At 39.4% G+C, this 26,256-nt stretch overlaps 1 protein-coding gene across 2 annotated transcripts in view; it reads left to right on the forward strand.

Moving 5' to 3' along the window:
• Window positions 1-1,444: 1,444 nt before the first annotated feature.
• Window positions 1,445-26,256, forward strand: part of FGF10 (fibroblast growth factor 10) — a 90,523-nt gene continuing 65,711 nt past the window's right edge. For both annotated transcript variants that reach the window (XR_007150893.1, XM_047852616.1), the window contains exon 1: window positions 1,445-2,601. Coding sequence is in view for 1 of the 2 variants with exons in the window: in XM_047852616.1 (XP_047708572.1) it covers window positions 2,238-2,601 (364 nt within the window). In the remaining variant the exon portion in view is untranslated. The remainder of the gene's footprint in view (window positions 2,602-26,256) is intronic.

A 26,256-nucleotide genomic window follows, 5' to 3' on the forward strand; every position in this document is an offset into this window, starting at 1 on the left:
GGTCAAACTCCCAAGTTCACCTTGAAGCGATTCTCCATCTTAGAACAGCAGTCTAAAGATTAAGCTGAACCATATGAAATTGCCACTTGGGAAGGTCAAGAAATAGAAAATAGTGGCCATTTCATATACTTCCACATAAGGCTAATGTCCAGCTGCCTTACAGAAGCTAAATATTTTACATTACATCTTCATTAACTCCCTCCAGTTAAGCCTTCCCTCCTTCACCGAAATTCTAGTAGTGAGCCTCTAGGAACTCTCTCTTACTCGTGTTGGAACCAATTCTGCTAGTAGTGTCCTCTCACGCCTCTTAATTCTTGGCAAGGCTTCCTAGCCAGGGATTTGGTTCTGTCTACACCTGGGTTGTGGGCACTGCTAGCAGTAAGGGTGTTTCGAGGTGGTGAGTGTGGAACCGAGAGGGAGACTGGTAGTTCACTTGCATTGCAAAACAAAGCTCTCTTAACATAGAAAGTAAAGATAGAAAAAAGAAAATGCCCCTATTATGACAGGGTGCAAAGGAAATCGCATAGAAAACAGCAGAATTCGGCCAAATCGCATGGTTAAATCTTCGCAATCTCAGTAAAGTGGGTTCGCTTTGAAGTGCACGCGTGGTTCAGTAACCGACTCATGCTAGCAATTAGAAATCGGTCTTTTCGGTCCCCGATTTCATTTGCGCCAAGAGAGAGGCGACTTTTAAGGGTGACGATAAATCTCCCTGAGCTTAAAAGGCAGGGAGGGCCAAAGTGTGAACTTTTTACTTCAGCAACGGAAGCGAGAAATCAGTGATTCATTAAAGCAGAGACCTCCTTGGAAGCTGGCAGAAGAGGAGGAAAAGAAGCTAATTATGGTCTCCCTTCTCTGGGCTCACTCCGACCAGTTTATAATCTGCTGCTTTGGAAGGTTTATCCTCAGCATCTTCTGCTTTCTCCCCCAGGCCTCCCCTCCTTCTGGGAGCCAGAGGGGGCGGGAGGGGGGAACAGTCAGCCGAGCACCAAGCTCCAGGTGGCTCTCAAGTACTGCACGGCCAAAAGAAGTGTGTGTGTGGGGGGGGGGGGGGGGGATCCTACGCTGCAAAACAAGTGAGAAAGGGGCTCCCCAGAGGGGACTGGTTCAGGCTGGAAGACAGCAAACTTCGGAGAGCCTGAGGCTACAGCTCGCGCCGGCGGCCAGCGCAGCCAGCACACGGACACTTCACAGCAACTCCCCGCAGCTGGAGGCGCGGGCGGAGGCGGCGGCCGCGGGGCCACAAGGCAGGGACCCGGCAGCCCCCAGCTCCGCGCGGAGGCACCGCGCCCTCTCCTCCTTGCTCCCCTGCTCTCCCCCCCCTCCCAGCCCCCTCCCCCTCCCTCTCCTGGCTTTCCCAGCAGCCGAGGGTTTCAGATGTCCCACCGCCGTTTGACCCCCTCCCCGCCCCCCCGCTTCTCCACCCCTGCAAATGAGGTTTGACCAGCGGAGGCAGAGCCCACCTCGGGCTTGGAATCACTGACATTTGGACTCCTGGCTGCAACCTGTTTACAAGCGGGCTTTCCAGAGGAAGGGGGTGGGGAGGGAGGGAAGTAGGGCCAAACAAAACACCAACCGCCATCTCCCCCCAAACAAGAAGTGACTTTCTGGAGGCTTCAAATCAACAGGCACCACCAAAAAGAGAAAGCAGGAGGGGGAAGCAAACAACGGCGACCGGCAGCCGCCTCCAGCCCTGACAACTCCGAAGAGACGCGCTTTTCGAAGGCGGCTAGCAGGCTGGGGCTCTGCGCAGAGGGACCAGAAGGTGCCAACCTCAGAGAGGCGCAGATATCTCCCCCAGCCTCTGTGGGTTTTGTTCACCGTGCTGTCATCTGTTTTTCAGACTTTTTTTTTTTTTTTTTTTTTTTGCATCTAACATGGTGAAGAAAGGCGTGAAGAAGAGAACAAAGTAACTCCGGGTGGAGTGAAGATCGCTGGTGACCACCGCCACCGCCACCACCAGCTCCTGCTACTGCGGCCACCCACATCCACCATTCACCGGGAGACTCGAGAGGCTCACGGCGGCGGCAGCGGATCCGAGAAAGGAGCCAGGAGAGGCAGCCGGCCCTTCCGAGGAGTTATGGATGTTGGTGCATTCACTTCTGGCCAGATCCGCGCCCAGAGGGAGCTAACCAGCGGCCTCCACCTCCAGCTGTCTCCTTGCCTCGCACCAGGTCTTACCCTTCCAGTATGTTCCTTCTGATGAGACAATTTCCAGTGCCGAGAGTTCCAGTACAATGTGGAAATGGATACTGACACATTGTGCCTCAGCCTTTCCCCAGCTGCCCGGCTGCTGCTGCTGCTTCTTGTTGCTGTTCTTGGTGTCTTCAATCCCTGTCACCTGCCAAGCCCTTGGTCAGGACATGGTGTCACCAGAGGCCACCAACTCCTCTTCCTCCTCCTCCTCCTCCTCCTCGTCCTCCTCCTCCTCCTCCTCGTCCTCCTTTTCCTCTCCTTCCAGTGCGGGGAGGCATGTGCGGAGCTACAATCACCTCCAAGGAGATGTCCGCTGGAGAAAGCTGTTCTCTTTTACCAAGTACTTTCTCAAGATTGAGAAGAACGGGAAGGTCAGCGGTACCAAGAAGGAGAACTGCCCGTACAGTAAGTTACAAATGCGCGCTCCCCTCCTTCCAATTATCCACCCCCCACCCCACAAGGGGGGGAAAATCTGTTCCAGATGTGGCCAGCTAAATATTTACGTCCCCAACCCCTGTAAAATGATGAAGTGGAATACTTTCACACTAAATCACCCCCCTACATTGTGCCGCCGCACCCCCTACCCTTGGCGCGGCTCCCTCCACACACCCCCCACTCCTTGCCACCCTAGCTGCCCTGTCTCCGCTGCTTGTCATTACCTGGACCGCGCAGGGCGCTGGAGAGTAGTGCAGGCGCAGAGATTCATAGATGCCCCCCTCTCCGTCTCCGTCGCCCTTCCGCACCTCATCCCAAGGTCCCCTCTCCCTCCCTTCTGGAAATGGCTCAAGTAAACACATTTTGTTTCTTTTCGCTGGCAATCTTATTAAGAGTTTTGGGACAGCTTCCTCAAGCTGAAAATAATTATCCGCTGTCAATTACAGGGGCTTTATGGGAGCCTTATTTAAGAAAGAAAAGTCAATTCCACTAGCTCCCCACCCCCAACCCTTTACCCACTACCTATCTAGACAGGAGTGCAAACATTTCTCTGGTTTTGATTCTTTTTTTTTTTTTTTTCTTTTTCTTTTTGGCCCCTCATGTTGGTTTGAGTGATTGCAGTCCGTGAAGTTAGCTTTTCAGGCACCAGCGCCGCTATTTGTCTTCTGCCTGCCTTCTCTCTTGGTAACATGATGCTCATGTCTGCATTGTCAATGGCATATGCGCTGCTTTGTGGTGTCCTGTTGTACTCATTTCTTCTGAAACCTCTCATATTGCAGAGGCATACTACTACAGCATTGTAAACATCTGGGACTGGATTCACACAGACCTCACACAAATTTCATTGTCATTCTTTTATTTTCAAAGTAAAAGTCATAAGTCTGTTTCCATGGCTATAGTTTGTCCCGCTGGATGAACTCTTCTGCTCTGTATACATAAATTATGACCCCCTCCCCAACCCACCCCACCTCTGCATTTCTTTCCATTTTCCTTTCTCTCATTCTTTCCTTCTTTACCTCTTGCTCTTCTTTCTTTCTTGCAGGGCTGTGGGCTGGGTAGGGGGAGGGAGAACTGGAGGAGGAGGGGTGGATATTGTGTCTCTTCTTGAATCAGTCCAGCAAAGCCAGATTACTCTGTTGGCTTCTTTTCCTAGTTACTTTCAAGTGGTGAGACTTATTCACCCTCTATTGACTGCTATTTGAAAGGAGCCCGAGGCTATGTAATGGCACACTGAAGACAGTAGACAATGACATTTACACATCTTTAATGACTATTTAGCATTATCTCAATGGTTCTTCCAAGTCACCTCTTTAAGGGACCTTAAAGTATCAGTCATTTGGGAATTTCTTGCCAACTAACTTAAATACATGGGTCATACATTCCAAGACACCTTGGCCCAGAAAAGTATCTGGTACCAATGGGAAAGACAGTTAATCAGAATTTAGCATTTTCTTTTTAAATAAGGATTTGTAAGAATTAAAACTTGGTTTTCTTCTCTGGAGATCCACATACATTTGACATTAACTTCTGCTGCTGCTTCCACTTACTAAAATTAGCAATAAGTTTGTAAGTAATAAAAATACTTGTCAAAGTATTTTAACGTATCCATCTTACATTTAATACTAGAGCTGTTTCTGTTTCTGATTCATAGAAAGTGGCTGAAATAATGTCATTATGATTTCTTTGGGTTGAAAGTCATTTGTTGCCTGAATTCAGTAGGTATTATGTATAGACGTTATAATTGTTGGTTAAAAATTTAATACTTTTGTTCACTTCTAAAACAAAATAGTTATGGTGTCATCCAGGTAGGAAAATGGGGAAGAACTGAGCCAAACACTTGCTGAAGAGTGAGCTGAGAGTTAAAAAATAAAAAATAAAAAATAATAATCCCCATGGGCTGAAAATCTTCTGTGTATTTTTAGTTCATGGAGATAAATATAATAAATTTTCAGTTTTAAGCTCGAGCAAAATTCCTTTTTTTGGACACTAACTTAATTTTGCTATTGGTATATTTTTTAAGTATCTTTATGATTTACTACAAGGACCAATCTATATTAGTTTGTTTATACAACTGAAATGACTATTTTCTAAAATCATAATCATGTGTGATTATTTAATAAAGTGATTGCTAGGGGTATACATTGAATTATATTTTTAGAGTAAGAATTATCTGCAAAGAGAAAAGTATCTGATTTTTATTGCATAAAAACTAGTATGGAAAGTTTCCATCCCAATTGTCCAAAATAGAATAATATCCCTTCCATATGATAAAGCATACCAATAGTCCTTATTAAAATATAGTATCTTACGTAATAATGCAATCTTAATCAATGGTTGAAAATGAGAGGGGGTGGGGTTTAATCTGTTAAATAATGTTAAACCATAAATAACTTAGGCTTTCCAAGAATATCTGTATCAAGACATAGCAAGTGAAAAGTAAAGGTTGAAAAAGCCTTAATTTCACATGTGGCTGGGTAATCAGAACACTCCTACAATCTCCAGCTGGACTGATTCAGCTGAACTACATGGTATCATTAAGATATTGTCTAAATGTTGCATAATTACATGTGAACAAACTTTTGCCATGCCTACAGGGTAACCAGCCGGCCAGCCCACCAAATGGTAGCCTGTTAAATATTAGGATTTCTGAAGAGTGTCAGTTCCTTGTCCAAAAACCACTTTTCAGTAACATTTTCCTAAACAAGTTATTAATTATTTTCAATACACAAAGCTGTTCTTTTGAGGTTTGCTTATTTGAAGCTTAATTTTCTTTGTTACTTTTGACCCTAGTATTATTGCTGCTAAAATACAGTAACAGCTTATCTGAGAGGTGACATGTTTGGGATGTCCTGGGTAATTAAACAACTGTTTTACTGGCTTTTTGCCAGCAAAATACTAACAAAAGGGAAGTAAGGAAATCACCCATAAGCATTGCAAAATCATTTTTAACTTCTACCTCCAAAGCTGGTTCCCAGAAATTGGATGATTCTAAAAATATTATATGTGCTTGGGGTGATTACAAACGTTTATGTGTGTGTGTGGAAGGGAGGGTGATTTTTTGTTTGCTTTTTTGTCATGACGTGAAAACAGAATAAAGAGAGCAGAGATGAATTATGTTTCTCCTGCTGGAAGTGTAAGAAAGCTTGAATAATTTAGAATAGCTGTGGTGTATCTGTCACTAGATATGCTTAGGCTCATTTAAGTTTGTTTTATCACTCTTTATATCTAGAGCTTTGCCCTTGAAACATTACCACTCAGCTCTATTTCTGGACTCCTGGAAAGGCTGGATACAGCTGTTGGGTACCCTTGCGACTGGGACTGGATGCGAGTGGGCTGTGGGCTTCTCCCATGGTTGTCACTGGTAGAAAAGGGGAGTCTAGTGAAAAGAAAATGTATCCCTAAACTTGAGACAGCCAAAAATGGATATTCTCAAAATGGAAAGCCACAGCGCTTATGAGTCTTTGCAGGAAAGGCGATTAAGCTACAATAGAGAAATCAGGATGTACTGTGTAGTAAGTGCCCTATTTCTTCAAATATATATTTCATTTGACACATAATAGTCCTATAATTTAGATATTAACTATCCATACTTTTTCAAAGATGAAAAATAAGCTGAAAACAGTTAATTACCCGAGGTCATTCAACTGGAAATTGGTAGAGTCAGGATTCAAGCCTACATCTAATTGATTACGTTATTCCTTTTACATCCGTTACTGGCAACAATGATACCAATATATTAGAATTAGATATCTCAAAACTCTAAAAAACAAATTATCCGAAATCTTAATTGCTTCTTGCTATGAACACCAACAGTTCTTCAGGTTCACGCTGGAATAGTAGTAAATTGAGAGGGGAAGAGAAGTGAAATATGTTAAAGGTTATCATTGCAGGTGGCTATGCAGACATGGTATCAGACAATGTTAGTGCATTCTCTAGGTGAAATACCTCTTCTGATATTTTGTTTGGGAATATATTTGCTTACGGAAATGCAAAATACATGTACACGGATCTCACCTTCTTAACAGAGGGCATTAGGAATACATTTAAGAAAATCCATGAATGTCATTGTATATCGTAATTGTTTACAGCTGAGGGCAAAATGTTTAATTGTTCCCACATGTAATAAAATAATTTGGTTGTAAATACCGGTGTGAAAGTGGGCTGTTGCAGAAACTTCTGATATATGACTCTAAAAAGGGCAAAATCTTAGAGACCTAAAGCTATATACATGTTAAGAAGGCTTTAAAATGAGCCTGCAAATCAAAAAGGTACTTCACCACATATAAATGACAAATTACTGTCTGGGATTAAAGGTTTGCATTATTACTTTTAAATCAGGACTGGGGCTGATTGTAGGAAGTTACCTAAAGTGAGAAAGGAAGTGTTGAGGGAAATAGGGACTTGAATATCATCTCCTAATAAGTGATTTTATTTTGGATTTTTGAAAAGAAAACCTATATACAACTTATGGCTTCCACTGGTGTCTTATTTAAGTTGTGGTTGTTTCTAGAGTTTGGTTGCATAATTTATAACTGGCAGCATTTAATCATGCACATTGAGGATTTATGAAGGTGGAAGCACTGTATTTAATGTTTACATGACATTGTCCCGTTACCTTTACCGCATTCCTACCATATGGACCCTCCACTTTGATGGCTTTATCATAAATCCATTAAAAATGCACAATTACCCAGTTTCCTCTTCATAAACCTGATTTATAACCTTCTACTAGAAGAAACCCAAGAAAACAGTTGGCAGAAATCACATGCCAACAGTGGAGTATGAGAATTCAGAAACACCAATCTCTAGGTTAGTCTTGGGTATTTCAGGAATCTATGAGGCAAAGGTATGGACCACTCTTTAAAAACAGGTGTTTTCAAAATGATGTTGAGGCACAGAATTTAAAATAAAAATTGTCTTATTAAATGAGGGAAACCCCAATGCACGCATATTTTCTCCTATATTTTTACTGCCTGCTTTAGAGCAAAAAGGCTTATTCGAGTTTTTTTTTTTTTAACTGTTTAATGAACTTATAGTGGAACATGAAGGAGCACTTTACACTCCTGTAGTTACCTTCCTGTGCAGAGGCAAACCCTACTTATTATTCAAACGCCTGACTTTCCACAAGCCAAAATGTTGGAAAAAAGTTGACAGCTCATTTGAAATGGAGCTAATGTTCCTCACATTTATGAGCTGCCTGGGAATATCTACATCTTTCCTAAGCCTTAAATGCCTGTATGCTTATCCAAAATTGTAGTACCAATGATATTTCCTTATTATGCTTCAGAAGGAAGAGTAACACATGTGTATTAGTTCAAAGTGATTTTAATCTATCTTAACATTAATTCTGTGAACTTTGCAACGGGGAGTAATTCAGATGATGTTTTTAGTATTACTGTTCCAACATTTGTTAGCATTAATAGTTGATATTTGCTTAATGTAAGTAAGTAAAATATTAGTATTTCCCTCCCAGAAATTAAAGTTCTCTTTTAATTTTCCAGCAAGATGGGACACAAGATTTATGTTTATGTAATTTTAATACAGCTTTATCACAGTTTAGAAAATAATGGACCTCATTTTGTCTCAAGTCCTCTATACAGAAATATCTTCATTTTTCATGGTATATTGCAATCACTGAAGATCATTTACACTTACCATTTGACCAATGGTATTTGTTACCTGTTTTTGCAGATTAAAAATATTTACTTTTCATAATTGGCACTCTTTTTTTTCACTGCCCGTTAACCTTTGCCTGTGCCAGTCAGTCAGTATAACAAGTAATAGCCTAGACATAGGCCTTTAAAATTAGTGAAAGAAAATATACCTGCATCTTGGGAAGCTAGTGATACTCTGATCAAGAGCTAATGGATACAAAATGTTGATGCTTTATAGAATCAGTTTAAAAGCAAATATTTAATCAGTACAGATTTTACACAAATAGAAAGTTTCAAGATAAACTAAAAGGGAGCCAGGTCATCCACCAATGGCCTTAAAGGCCATCCAATAATGGCCTTAAAGGCTCCCTTGCCTTTAAATCCGGTCAGTTGTGTTCTTTCTTTGAACACTGTGTTCTAATTGGAACAATAAATCAAAGAAGACACTCAGAGTAGATTCCCATGTAAGGTGGACAACTGGACAGTGACTTTTTACTGCTGCTAACACGTGCATCCAATTACCATTTGAAAGATTCATAGTGCTGGCAGTAAAGCATTGCCTCGTTTTATAGTTCACCTAATAATTCTTCAGCCTAAATCTGTCCACCTTTACCTATATCTAATCTGTCAGTATGTGTGTTATCATTAATGAGGAATTTTCAAATGTTTGGCATGCTTCCTACAATGGATGGTGACATTGAGAGATTAATGAGCCATTTAATTAACCATAATAGAAGAGGTAAAGTATTGATTAGGTCAATATATACCCAACTTCGAGTAAACTGTCAACTAAACATAACCTAGTAATTCCACCACAACTATAACTTAATCATGGATCATGGATAGTATGGGTTAACAGCAACCCAACTCTATGTGGCAATGGTTAACTGCAAAATTGAGAACTTTTTTAAAAGGCATTTTCCTATAATCATTATTGTCTTTCAAGGACCTGGTGTTATCATGCTTTACTGATAAACATGTGTGTTAGTTCATCCTTAACCCTTTTCAAGGCATTGCCCCTGTCTGAGGATAACTTGACATGTTAATAGAGTCTTTACAATTCAAGGCTCATCAGTTTCTTTTTTTTTAATATTAAAAAAAATTTTTAGTGTTTATTTTTGAGAAAGAGACACAGTGTGAGCAGGGGAGGGGCAGAGAGAGAGAGAGAGAGAGAGAGAGAGAGAGAGAGAGAGAGAGAATCTGAAGCAGGTTCCAGGCTCTGCTAAGAGCACAGAGCCCAATGTGGGGCTTGAATCCGTGAATTGTAACAACATGACCTGAGCTGAAGTGGGATGCTTAACCAACTGAACCACCCAGGCGCCCCAAGGCTCATCAACTACTAATAATTCTGTCTGGAGGCATTTATACATCTGGAACATAAGACATCTGCGACAGCCCTGCCTCTATGGCACTGTGAATCATGATACTTTTTTTGCCCCTTCACCACTCCGTTATTTTCTCCTCTTTTTCTTATTTTCTTTTTTTCCCTTTTCCCTGATGTTCAAACCCGTTACATGTCATGTAGGCCAGGGAAAGTCATCCATTATCATTGCTCAGCATGCCATGTTATATTTGGAGCCAGCAGCCTAGATCTTTTTGGATGTTCAGCATCCAAATGCTGAGGAGTCTCTTCTCATTTTGAATCTACACTGAATTCTCCCTTATCCCAGCACTCAGGCCAATTTCTTACAGCCTTGCCTTTAGTAAAACAGGCAAATCACAGATAAGCACCTTCTGCCAATGAATGCTGATTGTCTGGTTATTCTGCATTTTCCTCCAGATTAAATATTCTATCTCCAATAACTCTCTTTGCAGGTTCATTCTGCCTTTGTTTTAAATTATTTTAGTACATGTAACACTTACTAGCTACTTTGCCAATTTCCCTACGTTTTGCCTTTGTCTGTACTCCTATGAGAGAAAGTGAAGCTGAATTACGAAGTCCAATAACTACTGCTCTTCTATTTTAGTCATCATTTATTTCAAAGAAGATGAATGCTAATCATAAAGGTCTTTACCATTTCTAACTTCCATGATTTCCCTTAAAATACAGGGCTTCTCTGTATACCCCTGCCAAATGTAGCTTTGAAAAGTAAAACCTATTTTTCTCATTAATACTGGTGGTCAAGGGAGAAAAATATAAAATACACATGCATTTATACTACAGGGTGACCAAATATAGAAATGCACATATATTTTTAGAAAGATATTGAGATACCAACAGGAGTTAGAATTTGAATCAAGAGCATACGTCTCACTTATTTCTTTTAAAGAAGAACCTTTTTGTACTGATTGCTGAATTAAATTTATTTTTATGATATGTAGAATCTGACTATATAAGTTAGATTGGTCTGTTATAATAATTAAAAGTCAAGCTTCTTATAATTGGTTTCAAATTATATAGATACATATGATGTAAATAGATTTCCAAAGCCTAAATAGCTTTGACTTATTGATAGAATTATTAAAAGAAAAAATTGACATTTTGTAATATGGGCAAAATGATAACACATGATATGAATTTGTAAGCTATTTCTTATCTAAAGTGAAATAGCTTTACAATGCTATTAATAACAGTAAGTAAACCAGATTTCTAGGGCGTTTTTTGGAACATCTCTGTGGAAGGGTATGATTCCACAAATATGAAAAAGAAAAGTGCTAAGGATGTTGATAAGATTATGGTATAAAAACTAGATCAACGAAACTACCGAAGTGCTTTAAAGCAGAAGCAAGAGGGATGGTAAAGAACATATGATCAGAATGTTAGAAGCCAGAGGAAAAGCAGGAGAAGCCATTGAGCATTTCGACAGACCGTGGAAGGGAGGAAGAGATGCTGGGCTAGAGTGATGGAGACAAGGGTTCTGAACTCCCAGCAAAGAGATCAAGCTAATGAGCAGCTCTGCAAAAGGACGGACATGACAAGAAAGGTGTGAGGGAAATATAACCCAAGCCCTGGCATTTGACTGCATGTTAAATTAACTGAAATGAGAACCTGTGATCTAAAAGGAATCCCACAGAAGTAATCGCAGCCACGGTATCAAAGTAAGGAAGGCTAAATCCAGAATTCTTGCTAAGGAGGCAGCAGGATAGAGGGATTAAAAGTGTGGGCTTTGATGATGACAGGTATGGCCCTGGACTGAAAATGAACTTTGGAGACACAAAAGTGGGTGTATTGGAGGCTTTGACCTGCCAGGGTGTATGACTTGGCAACTTGCCATCAGTAAAACAACAACATTAACAATACCTTCCTTTTTCCTATACCATAAAGATTAAATGAGATTATTCATTCATTCAACAGAAATTGAGTGCCTGCTTTGTGTCAGATACTGTCTGACACACACATACATACAGTACTGAAAAAAGAGCCTGGTTTAGCTCTCAGAGAGCTTCACTCTAAAGACAGTGTCAAAAAAAAAAATAGCTATGTGATGAAAACTTGGGGTAAATGCTATGGAAGAAAGAAGGAGAGTACTCCAGAAGAAAATAATTGGAAACTATTCTAAATCTCATGGCTAAGAAGTCCTGGAAGGTGAGATGTGGGTGGAAGGAACAGCATGGGGAGGGTTTGGTACCTCCTCCAAGAAGGACAGAATAGGCACACTGAGCCTGGGGTTTGGGGAGAAGTTTGGAGAAGTCAGACGTAATGCACGGAATAGCTTAATGGTGCCTGGTGCATAACAAGTCCTCATCAAATGGGTATTTTATAAAGAAAAAGTAAAGTGGGGCGCCTCGGTGGCTTGGTCGATTAAGCGTCCGACTTCGGCTCAGGTCATGATCTCACGGTCCGTGGGTTCGAGCCCCGCGTCGGGCTCCGCGTCCAGCTCAGAGCCTGGAGCCTGTTTCAGATTCTGTGTCTCCCTCTCTCTCTGCCCGTCCCCTGTTCATGCTCTGTCTCTCTCTGTCTCAAAAATAAATAAACGTTTAAAAAAATTAAAAAAAAAAAGAAAAAGTAAAGAGAATGCTTCCCTTTGTTGGAAGGGAAAGGGCTGGGAAACCAACTAGTTAGATTATTTGCTGAAGTTAGAATTTAAAATATTGGAATTAAAGAAAGAGGCAGGAATGAGGAATAAAATGACATTTTTAGAAAAGGAAATATTACAACATCTGAAATTATTTAAGGTTTGCAATTGTAGCATTCATAATGTTCTGAAGTGTGGCGGGCAAAGAGTAAAGTTCTGGTTTATTAAGAGACTACCAGCAGATATTTAAAAACTGAAGACAATTTGAGGAAAGAGCGAGGAGCTGAAAATAAGTAGAAGGTAACAAATGAGTTCAGGACATATTAGAAAAGAACAAATGGGAAAAGTAGGAATGAAACAGGTAACTAGAGATCGGAAGAAGACAGATTACTGCACAAGAGGCAAAAAAAGAAGTGACTCGATGTTTACATATTTCAAGACAAACTATGTTCCAAGTTATGATATGGTTTTAAACCAGGGTTATCACAGATGCTTAGCTCTCAGTAAATTCTGTATCTAAGGTTCTTGTTTCTCATCCCACGACAGTGACCTGTTTGGCCCATAGCTTTAAAGGGTTCACAACGTAGAGACAGAGACAGGAGATCTTCCCAAGGAGTTGGAAGATAATATAAGACAGTTTATACTAACCGCCAAAGAAGCAGAGCAGAAATCTAGTGAAAGGTAACCCAAGGGATGCATGAATGACATGGGCAGTGTCGCACCAAGGATAAGGACTCCAGCTAGACACAGATAAAAAGAGAGGAGTAAGAACATCCTAAAAGAAGGCACAGAAGCATATGGGTGCAGAGCCTTACATGAAGTTTCCAGGTAATAACAGGCAGGCAAACAGCGTGGAACAGAGTTTACAGGCTGGGGGCTTACCTTATGAAACACAAAGTGAAATACACTGGAACATGTTGTCATGTGAGAGGGAGGAATGTAAACACCCTTATATTTGAGAACTTAACTTTTCTGCTAAAATATTACATTAACAGTTTTCATTTAATATTGGCCTTATTTTACTTTCTAAAGGAAAAAAAAACAAACAGAAAGCAGAGATATATTTTAAAAGAGTATATAAATTACAGTATAATAGACATAACCTACCCATATTGAAATTCTAGCTTGATCAGCAAAACAAACAAAAACCCAAAACTAATTTTATACTAGGGACACGGAGAAAGTAGTTCTTCTGACCGATACCAAGTGGCATCATCTTTAGCATTCATCATTATTTAAAAATTTAAAATAGTCCCTTTGCAGAAGTTCCTAAAATATGCATAGCACGGGGTGGGGTTTTGTCATTTCTCAGCAGATTCCCAAAGGCAACTACTAAGGCCTCAACATTACTTGCTCCCATTGTATATTTTTTCTTGTCATTCCTAATTCTAAATTATCTCAGATTTACTTGGTTTAGGTGATTAGGAAAAGAAACAAAGTAGATACAGGTCCTTCTCTTGCTCCTTCTCTTCTCTTACATACTTTAAAAAATTTTTTTAATGTTTATTTTTGAGAGAGAGAGAGAGAGAGAATATGAACGGGGGAGGGGCAGAGAGAGAGGGAGACAGAATTCAAAGCAGTCTCTAGGCTTTCTGCTGTGAGCACCGAGCCCAGTGTGGGGCTCGAACCCACCAACCATGAGATCATGACCTGAGCCAAAGTCAGACGCTTAGCCAACTGAGCCACCCAGGCACCCCAGTACTTATGTATTTTTAAAACAAACAAGGAGTAGGACACAGGCAGTACATACACAGTCACACCCATAATGAAGACCATCAGCTTTGGAGACAAACGTCTGGATGTAGAATCAGGGTTCTAAAAGTGTGTAGCTTTGTGGCCTTGGGCAAATTACTGGGTTGTGATCCTTGCAACTGTTAAGTAAAGATAATAATACCGCCCACCTCATCACTGTTGGAAGGATGAGCTTGTAAACTTGCAACTGAGATTATAAATGTGAAAGTCTCAATACCGGACACAGAGTCCGACATGGGGCTCCACATGACCTGAGCCAAAATCAAGAGTCAGACCCTTAACTGACTGAGCCACCCAGGTGTCCCTTAATTATCCCATATTCTGAAAGGATCCCTAAGCCATGGCCTAATATAAAATTAGACAGGAAATTGATATCATACTATTTTACTTCATTTTATAGTTTATGAAGTATTTTAATGTTTTCATGAATTGATTCTTGGAAAATTTCCATAAAATGGGTAAAATAGTCATTGTAATTCCCAAACTATATTTAGGTGAGAAAATTGAGTCCAAAAGTTATGGTGCCAGGCTGAAGTTGGATAGTTAGCATAAGTGAGTCAGGATTCAAACTTAGGCCAGTCTTAGCAAAGGTGACCTTTATCTTCTAACTTGGTTTCCCAGGAACAGTCTCAGATGTGCCTCTTGCTCTGGCATATTATTAATAGCACCCTATTCACTCTCCAGGTCTCACATGACAAAATCACCCTTAACCAACTTGGTCTGTGTAAGGCACAAATCTACACAAGTCAGTTCCCTATTAAATACTTTAATTTCTTCCTAGTGTCCTTAGAACAAGATCCGTATTCCTCAGCATGTCATGTAAGGCCCTCAGTATTTGTTCCCTACTGACTACTCATCCCATTTCTTACTATTTCCCATTATAGATATACTGAGTTGATGTTAGTTCCAGAACACGCCTTGTGCCCTCATGTCCAGACCCTGCACACATTACTAGGTCTGACTGGAGTGATGTTTCTATCTTTGCTCCTCGTACTTCTTCCTTTCAACTTTCTATTGGATGTCATCTCTAGGAAGCCTTCCTGAACACTCCCCAAACACCTTGTCTCTAGTATTTTAACACAGTCTCACACTTGATTACTTTACCCATCTAGTTTCCTCATACACAGAAAACTTACTGAAGGGTAAGGACTATATACATCATATTGACCTTTGCATCCAAGCCCTTAATACAGAGCCTGGCCTATAATGGGTTCTTTCTATATTATTTACTAGGTAAATTGTTTTTAACTGCACATCCTTGATCCAAGTCACTTAGACTTTTTGGTTCAGTCCCTTGGTCTGGAAAGTATGATTAATATGCCACCTACCTAAAAAAAATGTGGTTGAAGTAAATTATCTTTTAAAACTACATTAGGTTCTAAGTTCCACAGTTCTGAGAACTTGAAAATGTTAGGGCCATCATTACTTAACTGAATGTTAAGAACTTAAAGTCATACCAACTTCTGAATGGAAATATTGTGTAATCCCTGAAATGGATTGTTTCCCATATTTCTCCAGTTTTCCTAAGATTACTATTGACTATGATCAGTGGATATAAGTGACGACTGCTCTCTTTTAAAATTGATGCTGGTTGTGACACAGTTTTGGTTTCAGAGTTATAGTTGGATTATGGAATAATTTAGTACCAATTAAGAAATAATCAATTCTTGGTAATTCATTTATAGAAGAAGAGTGTATACACTATGAACAGTGGCAGAACATATGGTTCATAGTCTTGGTCATGTCACAACATTTACTGTGCAACCTTAGGCATGCCATTTACTTTAACTTGACCTTGGACCCTAATCTATGAAATGAATGAATTGAACTAAGTTAGTACTAAAATATTTTTATTCAAGATACTCATTTCCTAGATTAAGGACCAAATTCCACAAGCGTACCTATATTAGGAGATATCAACTATTATATGCTGAATGATAGCCACCCAAAGGTATTAAGTCCTAATCCCTAGAGCCTGTGAATGTTACTTTTTATGACAAAGTTTCTGCAGGTAGATTAAGTTACGGGTTCGTAGATGAAGAGATCATCCTGCATTCTCCAGGTGGGCTTTCCACCCACCTGTTGTTATAACAACATTTGTCACTTGTTGTTATTATAAGATAGAGACAGAGGGAGTTTAGACACACATACAGAAGACAGTTTGGTGACAGAAGCAGAGAAAGAGAGACATGAAGATGTGATGCTTTGGTTTTGAAGACAATGAAGGAGCCACAAGCCAAGGAATGTCACTGTAGAAGCTGGAAGAGGAGAGAAACAGATTCTCCCCCAGAGCCTCTGGAAGAAGCTTGGCCATTCTGACACCTTCATTTGAGCCCAGTAAAATGGATATTGGGCCTCTGCTCTCCAGGACTATGAGAGAACCAATTTCTATTGCAGTAAGACACAACTTTGTGGCAATTTGTTACAGCAGCCAAAGAAAACAAATACAGATTTTGATACCTCAGCAAACGGTGGAAGGGACTTTGGAACTGGATTGTTATAGGCAGGAAGAATTTTGAGACACATGATGGAAAAAGCTTAGATGGTCTGAAACAGACTTCTGGTAGAAATACAATGAAAGCACTCTGGTGAGGGCTCAGAAGGAAGTAAAGAGTACAGAAGAGAAAGCCTATGTTATCTTAGAGAACGCATATATCCTCATAAAGAGGATACTGGTAGAAATACGAAGATTAAACTTGATTCTGGGGGCACCTGGGTGGCTCAGTCTGTTAAATGTCAGACTTCAGCTCGGGTCATGATTTCACGGTTTGTAAATTTGAGCCCTGCATGGGGCTCTGTGCTGACGGTGTGGGGCCTGCTTGGGATTCTCCCTCTCTCTCTGCCCCTTCTGTGCTCTCTCTCTCTCTCTCTCTCTAAAAAAAATAAATAAATTTTAAAAAATAAATAAAAAATAAAAGTGATTCTTACGACAGCTAGAGGAAACAGGGAGCATGTTATTGGAGCCAGAGGAAAGAATGTCCCTGTTATATAGTGGCAGACACTTAGCTGAGCTGTGTTTAATAGTCATGTGGGAAGCAGAACTTGTATGTGGTGAACTTGGAAATGTAACTGTGGGGAATTCCAAGAAAAATGTTGAAGGTGCAGCCTGATTTCTTCTTGCTGCTTTTAGTAAAATGTGAGAAGAAAGAAATAAAGTGAAGAAAGAACTGTTAAGCAAAACAGAACCAGCACTCAATGATCTGGGAAATTCTCAGCCTATCCAGATTGCAAAAGATGCTAAATTAGGAGGTACACTGCTAAGGAAGTGTGCTGTAAAGACAAAGCCAAGGGTGTGGCTGAATAGCTTTAATCTAGTGCCGGAGAGATGAGGCACTTGACTGATCGGTTCCTTCAGCCATCTCAACAGAAGCTAGGAATAGAGATTATAAAAGCAAGACCTGAGGAGGACCCTGTGACTACTGGCATGAATGCCTATGACATACACAGGAGACTCACAAAGTTCTTGAGAATGCCGCATCGGCAGAAACACTGCCAGCGTGGACTGAAAGAGAGCTGATAAATGAAGGAAAGCTGTCCGACTCCCACAATTGTACAGGCAGGAAACAGACAAAACTATTCAGCTACAAATACATGCTAGCTTTAAAAAAAAAAAAAAAAAAAAGCAGGATCACCAGGATCACCGTGAGGGAAGAGCCTTGGGCACAGAGGGTACAACCACAGGCCCAGAGCCAGGACCCTCAAGCCACAGAGGACTATTCCGAGGTGCTGAAAGCTACTGGCAGTTGTCCTGCTAGATTTTGAAACTGGTGGAGACTGTTGACGCTTTTCTTCCTTCCACGTTTGCTTTTTGGCAATGCAAATGTCTATAACTGGTGTACTATGCCTGTCCCAACTGTATTTTGGGAACAGATATTTTCTAGTTTTACAGATTCAGAGGTATAGAGGAATTCTGCCCCAAGAAGGCTCATACCCAGAGTCTATTCACACCTGATTTAGATTATGTAGATGATGAGACTTGGGATTTCTTAAATGATGATATTTAAATGAGATTTTGGACTGGAGTTTATGTTGGGTGTGAACTTTGGGGGGTGTTGGGATAGGATGAATGTAGTTTATTTTACATAAGAGGTGCATGTGAATTTTGCAGGTCTAGAAGATGGACTATAGTATGCTGAATAATGGTCATCTAAAGATACTGGGTCCTAACCCTTGGAACCTCTGGATGTTATCAAATGTAGTAAAGTTTCACAGTTGTGGTTAAGTCAAGTGTTTTGAGATGAGGAGATTATCCTGAATTATTCAAGTAGGCCCTAAATACCATCACAAATGTCTTTATAAAATAGAGGCAGAGGGGGGCGCCTGGGTGGCTCAGTCGGTTAAGCGACCGACTTCAGCTCAGGTCACGATCTCGCAGTCCGTGAGTTCGAGCCCCGCATCGGGCTCTGGGCTGATGGCTCAGAGCCTGGAGCCTGCTTCCCATTCTGTGTCTCCCTCTCTCTCTGCCCCTCCCCCGTTCATGCTCTGTCTCTCTCTGTCTCAAAAATAAATAAACGTTAAAAAAAAAATTAAAAAAAAAAAAATAGAGGCAGAGGGAGATTAGACATAAACCCAGAAGGCAGAGTGTGATCTAATGACTGAAGCAGAGAAGGGATTTCAAGATGCTATACTATTGGCTTTGAATCTGAAGGAAGGACCATGAGCCAAGGAACGTGGCTCAAGAATCTGGAAGTGACAATGAATAGTTTCTCTCCTAGAGAGCTTTCAGAGGAAATGTGGCCCTGCCAACATTTTTACTTCAGCCCAGTGACACTGATATTGGACTTCTGACCCCCGGAACTGTGAGAAAATAAATTTCTGTTGTTTTAAGCCACCAACTTTGGGGTAATTGTCACAGCATCCCTAAGAAACTAATACAGCCGCCTATGACAGTTCTATGTGACTCACATTAAGGATAATTGGACAAAAATAATATTTTGCCATGGAAAGTACTAAGCATGGACTCAGATGTAAGTTCAAACACTTTGTCTACCTCCTGGGTGTCTGGATTCTTCGTCTGATCCGTGAAGATGAAAATAATTTCTGTAAAAATATCTAGCCAAGTATCAAGCTTATAATAGAACCTTAAATTTTAATTGAGTCTAAATTGATGCTGAGTTTCAATGACTATATATCTGTAAAACATTGTTTAAAAAATATAGTTTATTTGCACCTAGTACCTTCTTTGCTGGGCACTGCCAGAGCAAAGGAAGGGCTTTGATTCTCTGATGCAGAACCTGGCTGTACCCGTGGTCTGATTTTCCACCGGGTTGTAAATTCAATCCGGATCCAGAAGTATCTGTTCTCTTCCTCCTCACTGGTCCAGAAGCCACATTCCTGAACGTGCATGCTATACCCATATTTTTTCAACTGAAAGAGGCCCTTGTAGAGTTAAAGGTGATAGAAGATCTATTTAATAAATGGATAATTAATACGATTAAAATGTAAGCAAGTAGTACTTTCCAAAGTATTTCAATGTCTATGTTGAAGTTCCATTTGCTCTCTTTGAAACTATATCCTACATGCTCTATCCTCCGTCACTGCAGATAAAATTCACATAACACCCTAGTTTAAACTTTTCACTTTGCAAAATGTTTCCATAATGGTACAACTCTCCTAAAATCTATTATCACGGCTGTTTAGATCACCTAAAATTTTAAAGCCTGGGAAAAAAAGCATGAGTCTAAAACGGACATTTCCTCTTACAGAAAATTAGTTTCTCTCACAGCAACAGGGGCTATGGAGTTTTAGACAATAGATAAATGTTTTGTTGTCATGTCTTAGGGTAACGGGCTTTTATCCCAAGCTGAGGCGGACAGTGACATCTCCTAGGTTGGAGTGTTATGGGGCTCACTCCTTTTTCTCCTTTGCACTCACTGTTAACTGAGTGCTGGACCTATAATAATTTGAGAAGGGAGGTAATGGTGGTGATTTGGGGGAAAAGTGGGTGCAATTAGGAATAGGACTCTTCTGCAAGGGAACTGGATAAAAGATCTGATCCACGATTATCTTGAGCACAATGAGCATGCTAGTGGTCACGGTCAATCTTACCATCCTTGGTGCCATTCAAAGATTGTAACTTACAGTCTCTGAGACCAGGTAAATCGCACAGGTCCATGTAAATCCACACTTCTGAAACATTTTTAGCAATAGAATGGTTGTTTGTGAGTTATGGCTTGAGAGGCAGCCCCTACCTATTTCTCTTAAAAAATAAGATTCCTTCTAATAAGTATACAGAAAAGACATTTGGGGAAAAGAGAGAGAGAGAGAGAGAGAGAGAGGCCAGATTATAATAGCTAATAAGAATAGACAATGCCAAGTATTTCTCAGAGTTGGGCCCCTGGGCCACATGATCAGAATAAACTAGGGTGCTTGCTGCAAATACAAATGATAAGAGTCCTGTTTCAGAAGCGCTGCACGGGGGAAGAGGAGACTAATAAGAGGTATACACACAGGCATCTGAACTTTAATAAACACCTCAAGCAATTCTCAATGCCAACAAACCTCTGAGAAACAACGAAATTAAGGATGACGCTAAGGTAAGCGTGGAGGTGATGAGATGAAAGGCCAAAGGTGTTCTGAGCTTGGAATAATCCAAAAAACTTGGCAGAATGGATTTCATACACATACTCCATGTCTGCATATTTTCCATTTTTGCACATAATCTGGAAATGGGGAAAGTGCCAGTGTATTTTGCAAAGAGGAAGTAATTTTAAAAGTGAGTTAAAACATATGCTAAAGTGTAAATACTCTTTCACCGGTGGAAGATATTGATACATCTGAGATTAGGTCAGTTTACAGCTCCCTACTGTAAAGTGCATGGGTCGTGTATGCCAAATCTGGGGTGAGGGGAGCGGAGACGTGACCTCCCCGCCCCACCCCCCCGCCGTCTACAGCTGCCTGTTTTTGCCCAATGTCAGGGTGCTCTGCGGCTGCTACTTATGAGGAAGAGCCGGGGGTGCACACCTCATGACAGTTGTGCAAAACAAACTTTTACAGATTCAGGGTTCCTTCCCACTTGTTTTGCTGTGATTGGTTAACCCACAGGAATCTGTGACCAAGCACCTCTATCCCAAGAGGGTTAGCAAGAACATAAACCTCAAAGTGATCCACTCCCAAAGCTAGAATCCTGAAAAAGGAATACAGATGACATTCTGTAGTTTCCCGGAAACAATCTTTCAAACTCCAGCAGCTCTTTAATGGTTTCGGCATTATTGAGAGGAATTCCTCTTTGTTGTGAGGTTCTCTTTCTTTCACTTGTTGAAATGATTTGAGCATCAGTTCCTGTATATGACCCTTTTTTCAGATGAATCAGACTGGCAGACACTATGGTGAAGGCTGTGGAATGTCCACCTTGTGCTTCATGAATATGCAAATGATAGGCTCCCTTCTGGTTCAGTGACATGTCTTTATACCTACAAAAGACCAGATTTACAGCCCAAATAACTTATAGAATGTCTCCTGCGAAGTCACAGGGAATATGAATCTGAAAATGTTAATTTCAAAAAAAAAAAGTCAACAATTAGCATACCCTCTGATGGATCTTTTTTCCCATGTTTCTTTCTTCTTGTATTTTTTTTCTTTGTACTGTGAAGGCTTTGAAGGCATTTAATAAGATTAGTCAGAATATAGTCATCTGAGTTTAGCTATATGTAACCACTGACACCGGCTATAATTTATTAATCTGAGATGGTTATTGTACTGACCAACCCAAAGTAGTGTGGTTGGGTTTTTCACAATCCAAAAAAACTTCACAGGGTTTTAAATTATTTGTTATATCCTGATGTGCTATACGAAGTGCCTGGCCAAAGGTGTTTTTGCCCTAATGTCTTATGCTCCAAAGAAGGCATCAAATTTTTTCAACTTTTAAAAAAATCTCAAATTGAACACTGTTGATTTTATTCATCAGAAAAGTGCCACCCATAAATTGTCATATTATTTTCCACTTTGATGACAAGGATTATAGAATAAAAGCATGTTGTTCGGGACCTTCCCACCATCCCATGGCCATATTCAGTGACTGACACTTTAATTGAAGTAAAAAGTTTTCAATTGCAGTAAAGTAATAGTGACATTTTGTGATGCAGCAAAACCAGAAAGATACTAGAAAAAGAAAAACGACTGAGGAAAAGTTGAATTCTTAAATTCATCCTTATTTTACCTTAAGCACAATAAACATTCAGTAATACTCCTATAATCTCTTAGATTAACTACGTAGAAAATCCTTGTTTTCCTGTGTTGATCATTGACAATGTTTGGAAGCAGTCAAGTTTTCATTAACATATGGGTTCCTCATGTCCTATTGATTGTTTGTTTTATCATTTTGGATATCAGCAGAATCCACTGAATAATCAGGGAAAGCTTTATTTAAAAAACAATATAATAAGGATTTTATTAGGCAACATTCAATGATGGATGCAAACCGGGCGAACAGTCTTAACTACTGATACCTAGCTCCACAGTTGGAGATACTGTTTCAGTTCTGTTTTTAGGATGGGATAAAATAATAACAGCCATTAAATGCTTCATTAGTCCTAAATACTTCACACGTGTACTCATTTCAACTTCAAACAACCCTAAGGTGTGGATACTAGTATCATCCCAATTACAGACGGCAAAATCTAAAGCTTCTAGGAGACGGAGTAATTTCACTAAGTTACCAAGAGGTGGAGGTGGGACTGGAACCCACGTAGAGAGGCTCCAGTGTACATGTACTTTATCAGTATGAAATTGTACCCTTCAATACGTTACAACATACAACAAGTCTAACCTAAAATCCTCTAGTCAAGCAGAGGCAAACTGGGCAGTATGGTGCATCAGCAAATTACATTTTATAGCGGGGGGAGCTCTATGCAGTATTCTATGCTTTCCTGACTTAACTTTGCCTACTCAAGACCAAAGAAGATCTCTTCTTGCTATCTATAAGTTTGTACCTGCAGCTCCAAAAGGTTGGCTCCTGATCACTTTTGTCTTGATATGATGACTAAAAAAAGAAACAGGTCAAAAAAAAAATATACGTACTTTTTCTTTTCCAGTAGTAAACATTTTAAAGAATGATAAACTGGAAATGTTTTAAAAATAAAGCTTTACAGTATGAATTTATTTTTCTATAATTCTTTCAGCTTGAAATTCTTTAGGTCATTTACTTAATATCAAAGATAATACTTTTGACATAATCACATATGAGGAGAAAATATTTTGTTTTCTTGCAGTTTGGGAAATATTTGTCTTGAAGCCAAACTACCCAAAGATATATTCTTTTACTAAGAAAGCAAAATTTTAAGAGTTTACTTTTCCCTTTTATTTAATGTCCCCATAGTTCCCAAGTTCAAGACTTGAAGTATTCTCTTTATTAAAGAAAGTCATTCAGATTAACCCCTACATCTACATGTAGCCATTTCTAAATTCATAGAACTTAAAAATGATCCAAATATTGAATCAAATAAAAGACGTATTCCCCTATCTTAGCAAATGTCTTTCCTAATGAATTTTAACCAAACTAACCTAACTCAGCTTTTGGTATACCTATGCTAATGGTAGATTTGCTCTCTGCTTTTGAAGGTGAATTGATATTCACAAATCATAGGTCACAAGCCACTAAAAGTGTCAGAATCCCACAGCAGGCCCTTGGTGGCTTGTTAATCTCTCCTGTTTAAAGGAAACAGACTAATTCACTTAAATATAATGAAAGCCATGCCTGCTCCAGCCTAGTCCTTCAGAGTGTCAGCCCATGCAAAGTCCTGCCTTCTTTCTTCACCTCTTTCCTTCCTGGCTCTGACAATTAAACATGAAACGAAGACGCAATGATTTCCTTAATGTTACCATGTCTGAGTTATTTCAGATGTCACATATGCACAAAATATTGAATGCTTTTTTTTTTTGCACTGAAAATACATACAAGAACGTATTCCTGCCCACCTTTCACCATTGTTCTCAACAAAGCATAAAAGATAAAGCAGGATGCTAAATGGAGGGACCAGATGTATATATAACCTTTTGCCCTCATTATTCTAGTTGGCTTCCATTAGGGAAGACAAATAAAATAATACACAATAGGAAATAATTGATACAGAGGTGTGAGAATGAACTTTTATAGTGGATTGGCTAAAATCTGAAAATATGATCAGAAAGATGGAAGAGCGGTTTTCAAAAGTGCCAAATAATAAGTGATTGGTGTAATATTTATAGAAGAGAAAGAAAGAATTTATCTTAATTCTACACACATAGAAACTGTCCAACTGTGGTCAGTCATGTCCAAGCTACACTATTTTTAACATTTCTAGTTTTTACATTTTTTAATACTTTGAAAGAAGAGCCAGATGTTCTGTGATTCTTTTTACCCAAAGACACACAACCCACACTCTTTTGGCTAATTTTGACCGTAGTTCGCTGTCCCCTAAAAGAGTGCATTACCCTCTTTTAATAGCATTATTTATTTATGGTTGTCCATGCTGTAATGAACTGCAACATATGGTAAGATGAGATTTTTCTATCAAGTACCTTAGTGACAAAGGAAGGGACCTAGGACTGGGATGAAAGCAGATCTTTACTTTTAACATATGTCTTAATCAAGCTTAAAGTACTAAGAGTGAAAATCTGGAGTTAGGACACTGAAAGAGAAAAACAATTTTCATTGCAAGCATACTGTACATGTTAGTCATGGCTCAGTGGAGTAGAAACTTTATGGAGCAAGAAGGGGGAGGTGCAAGAAGAAGGTTTTGAATTTCCTTCCAAGTGTATTTTTAAAAAAGCATTACGGAATCAGGATTTATGAAAAAAGGAAGATAATAACTAAAAGAAAGCTTTTTCTTTGGCAAATTCTGAGAACTGGATTGACCACCAGTAAAGGGGCATGAAGAGACCAAACGAAGATAATTAATTGAAGAACTCCCAAACGTGGCAATGTCTGGAATCCTACACCCAACCTGCCAGAGCCTGCTGACAGCTAATCTTGGGGGATAGAGTCTGAGTGGAAGTTGTAGGAGGGGAAGGAGCTTTCAGAGGTCATTTAGATCACCTCCTCTCTCTCTCCACAAACCACACTCTTCTCATTTTAGCCAGCTCACACCCACACAGATATTTAAAAATCATCATAATTGGAGAATCTACAGTATTCATTAATGCCCAATTCTAGTTTTGAATATACTATCTGGAGATTATATATATATATATATATATATATATATATATATATAATATATATGTGTATTATATATATTATTATATTATATATGTGTAATATACATATATATGTGTGTAATATATATATATTATATATATGTGTATTATTATATATATGTGTATATATATTGTGTATATATTATTATATTATATATGTGTAATATACATATATATGTGTAATATATATATTATATATATGTGTATTATATATAATATATTATTTATATATATTAGTGTATTCTTAAGTATTTTATTGGTTTTGATGCTATTATTAATGAGTTTGTACTTTTTATTTCTTCTTCAGACGGTTGGTGGGTAGTGTGTAGAAACATGGCTGATTCTGTATGTTGATTTTGTATCCTCCAACTTTATATTTCCCACATGAAGAGCATCTACAGAGATTATACTGCCATATTTCTACCTTGACTTCCTTAAAGCAAAAGGACTCTTATACTCGTTGAGTTCATTTGGATATTTATTTGGTTTACAGGATACTTTCACATATGTGAGCTTATTTGCTTTTCACAACAGCTCTTTCAATTAGGCAGGGTAGGTGGTAATATCTTCATTATATATATGAAAACACTAATCATATTGCACTTAACCTAGAATTCTCTTCCTCTGATTTCTAATTAATAATCCTTCTGCTGCACTATTCTGTTTCTCCTAGATCAGGCTTTCTCAGCCACAGCACATTTGATACTTTGGATCAAATAATGCTTTGTTGTGGGAGGCTGTCCTGTGCATTGCAGGGTGTTTAGCAGTGTCCATGGTCTCTATCCACTAGATGCCAGTAATATTCCTGTCCCAATTGTGACAACAAAAAATTGTCATTGTCACAGGCCATGGGTTGAGAGGCTGCCAAGCAGATCATATCTGGAGAATAACGGTATTCAATTTCTATTAGTTATCCTGAAATTCCTTAAATGTAAGATGTGTATTCTTCCTATTAATATACATAGAATTGTTGAGTCGTCACCTTTTTGATAACAAGGGTGTCTATTCACTCACAGAGGATATAAATTACTACCTTCCCGTAATTCTTCTAAGGCCTTTAGTTTCCCATCATAAGGTAATTTTCCATC

This window comes from Prionailurus viverrinus, chromosome A1 (assembly GCF_022837055.1).
Source record: "Prionailurus viverrinus isolate Anna chromosome A1, UM_Priviv_1.0, whole genome shotgun sequence".
Taxonomy (NCBI): Eukaryota; Metazoa; Chordata; class Mammalia; order Carnivora; family Felidae; genus Prionailurus; species Prionailurus viverrinus.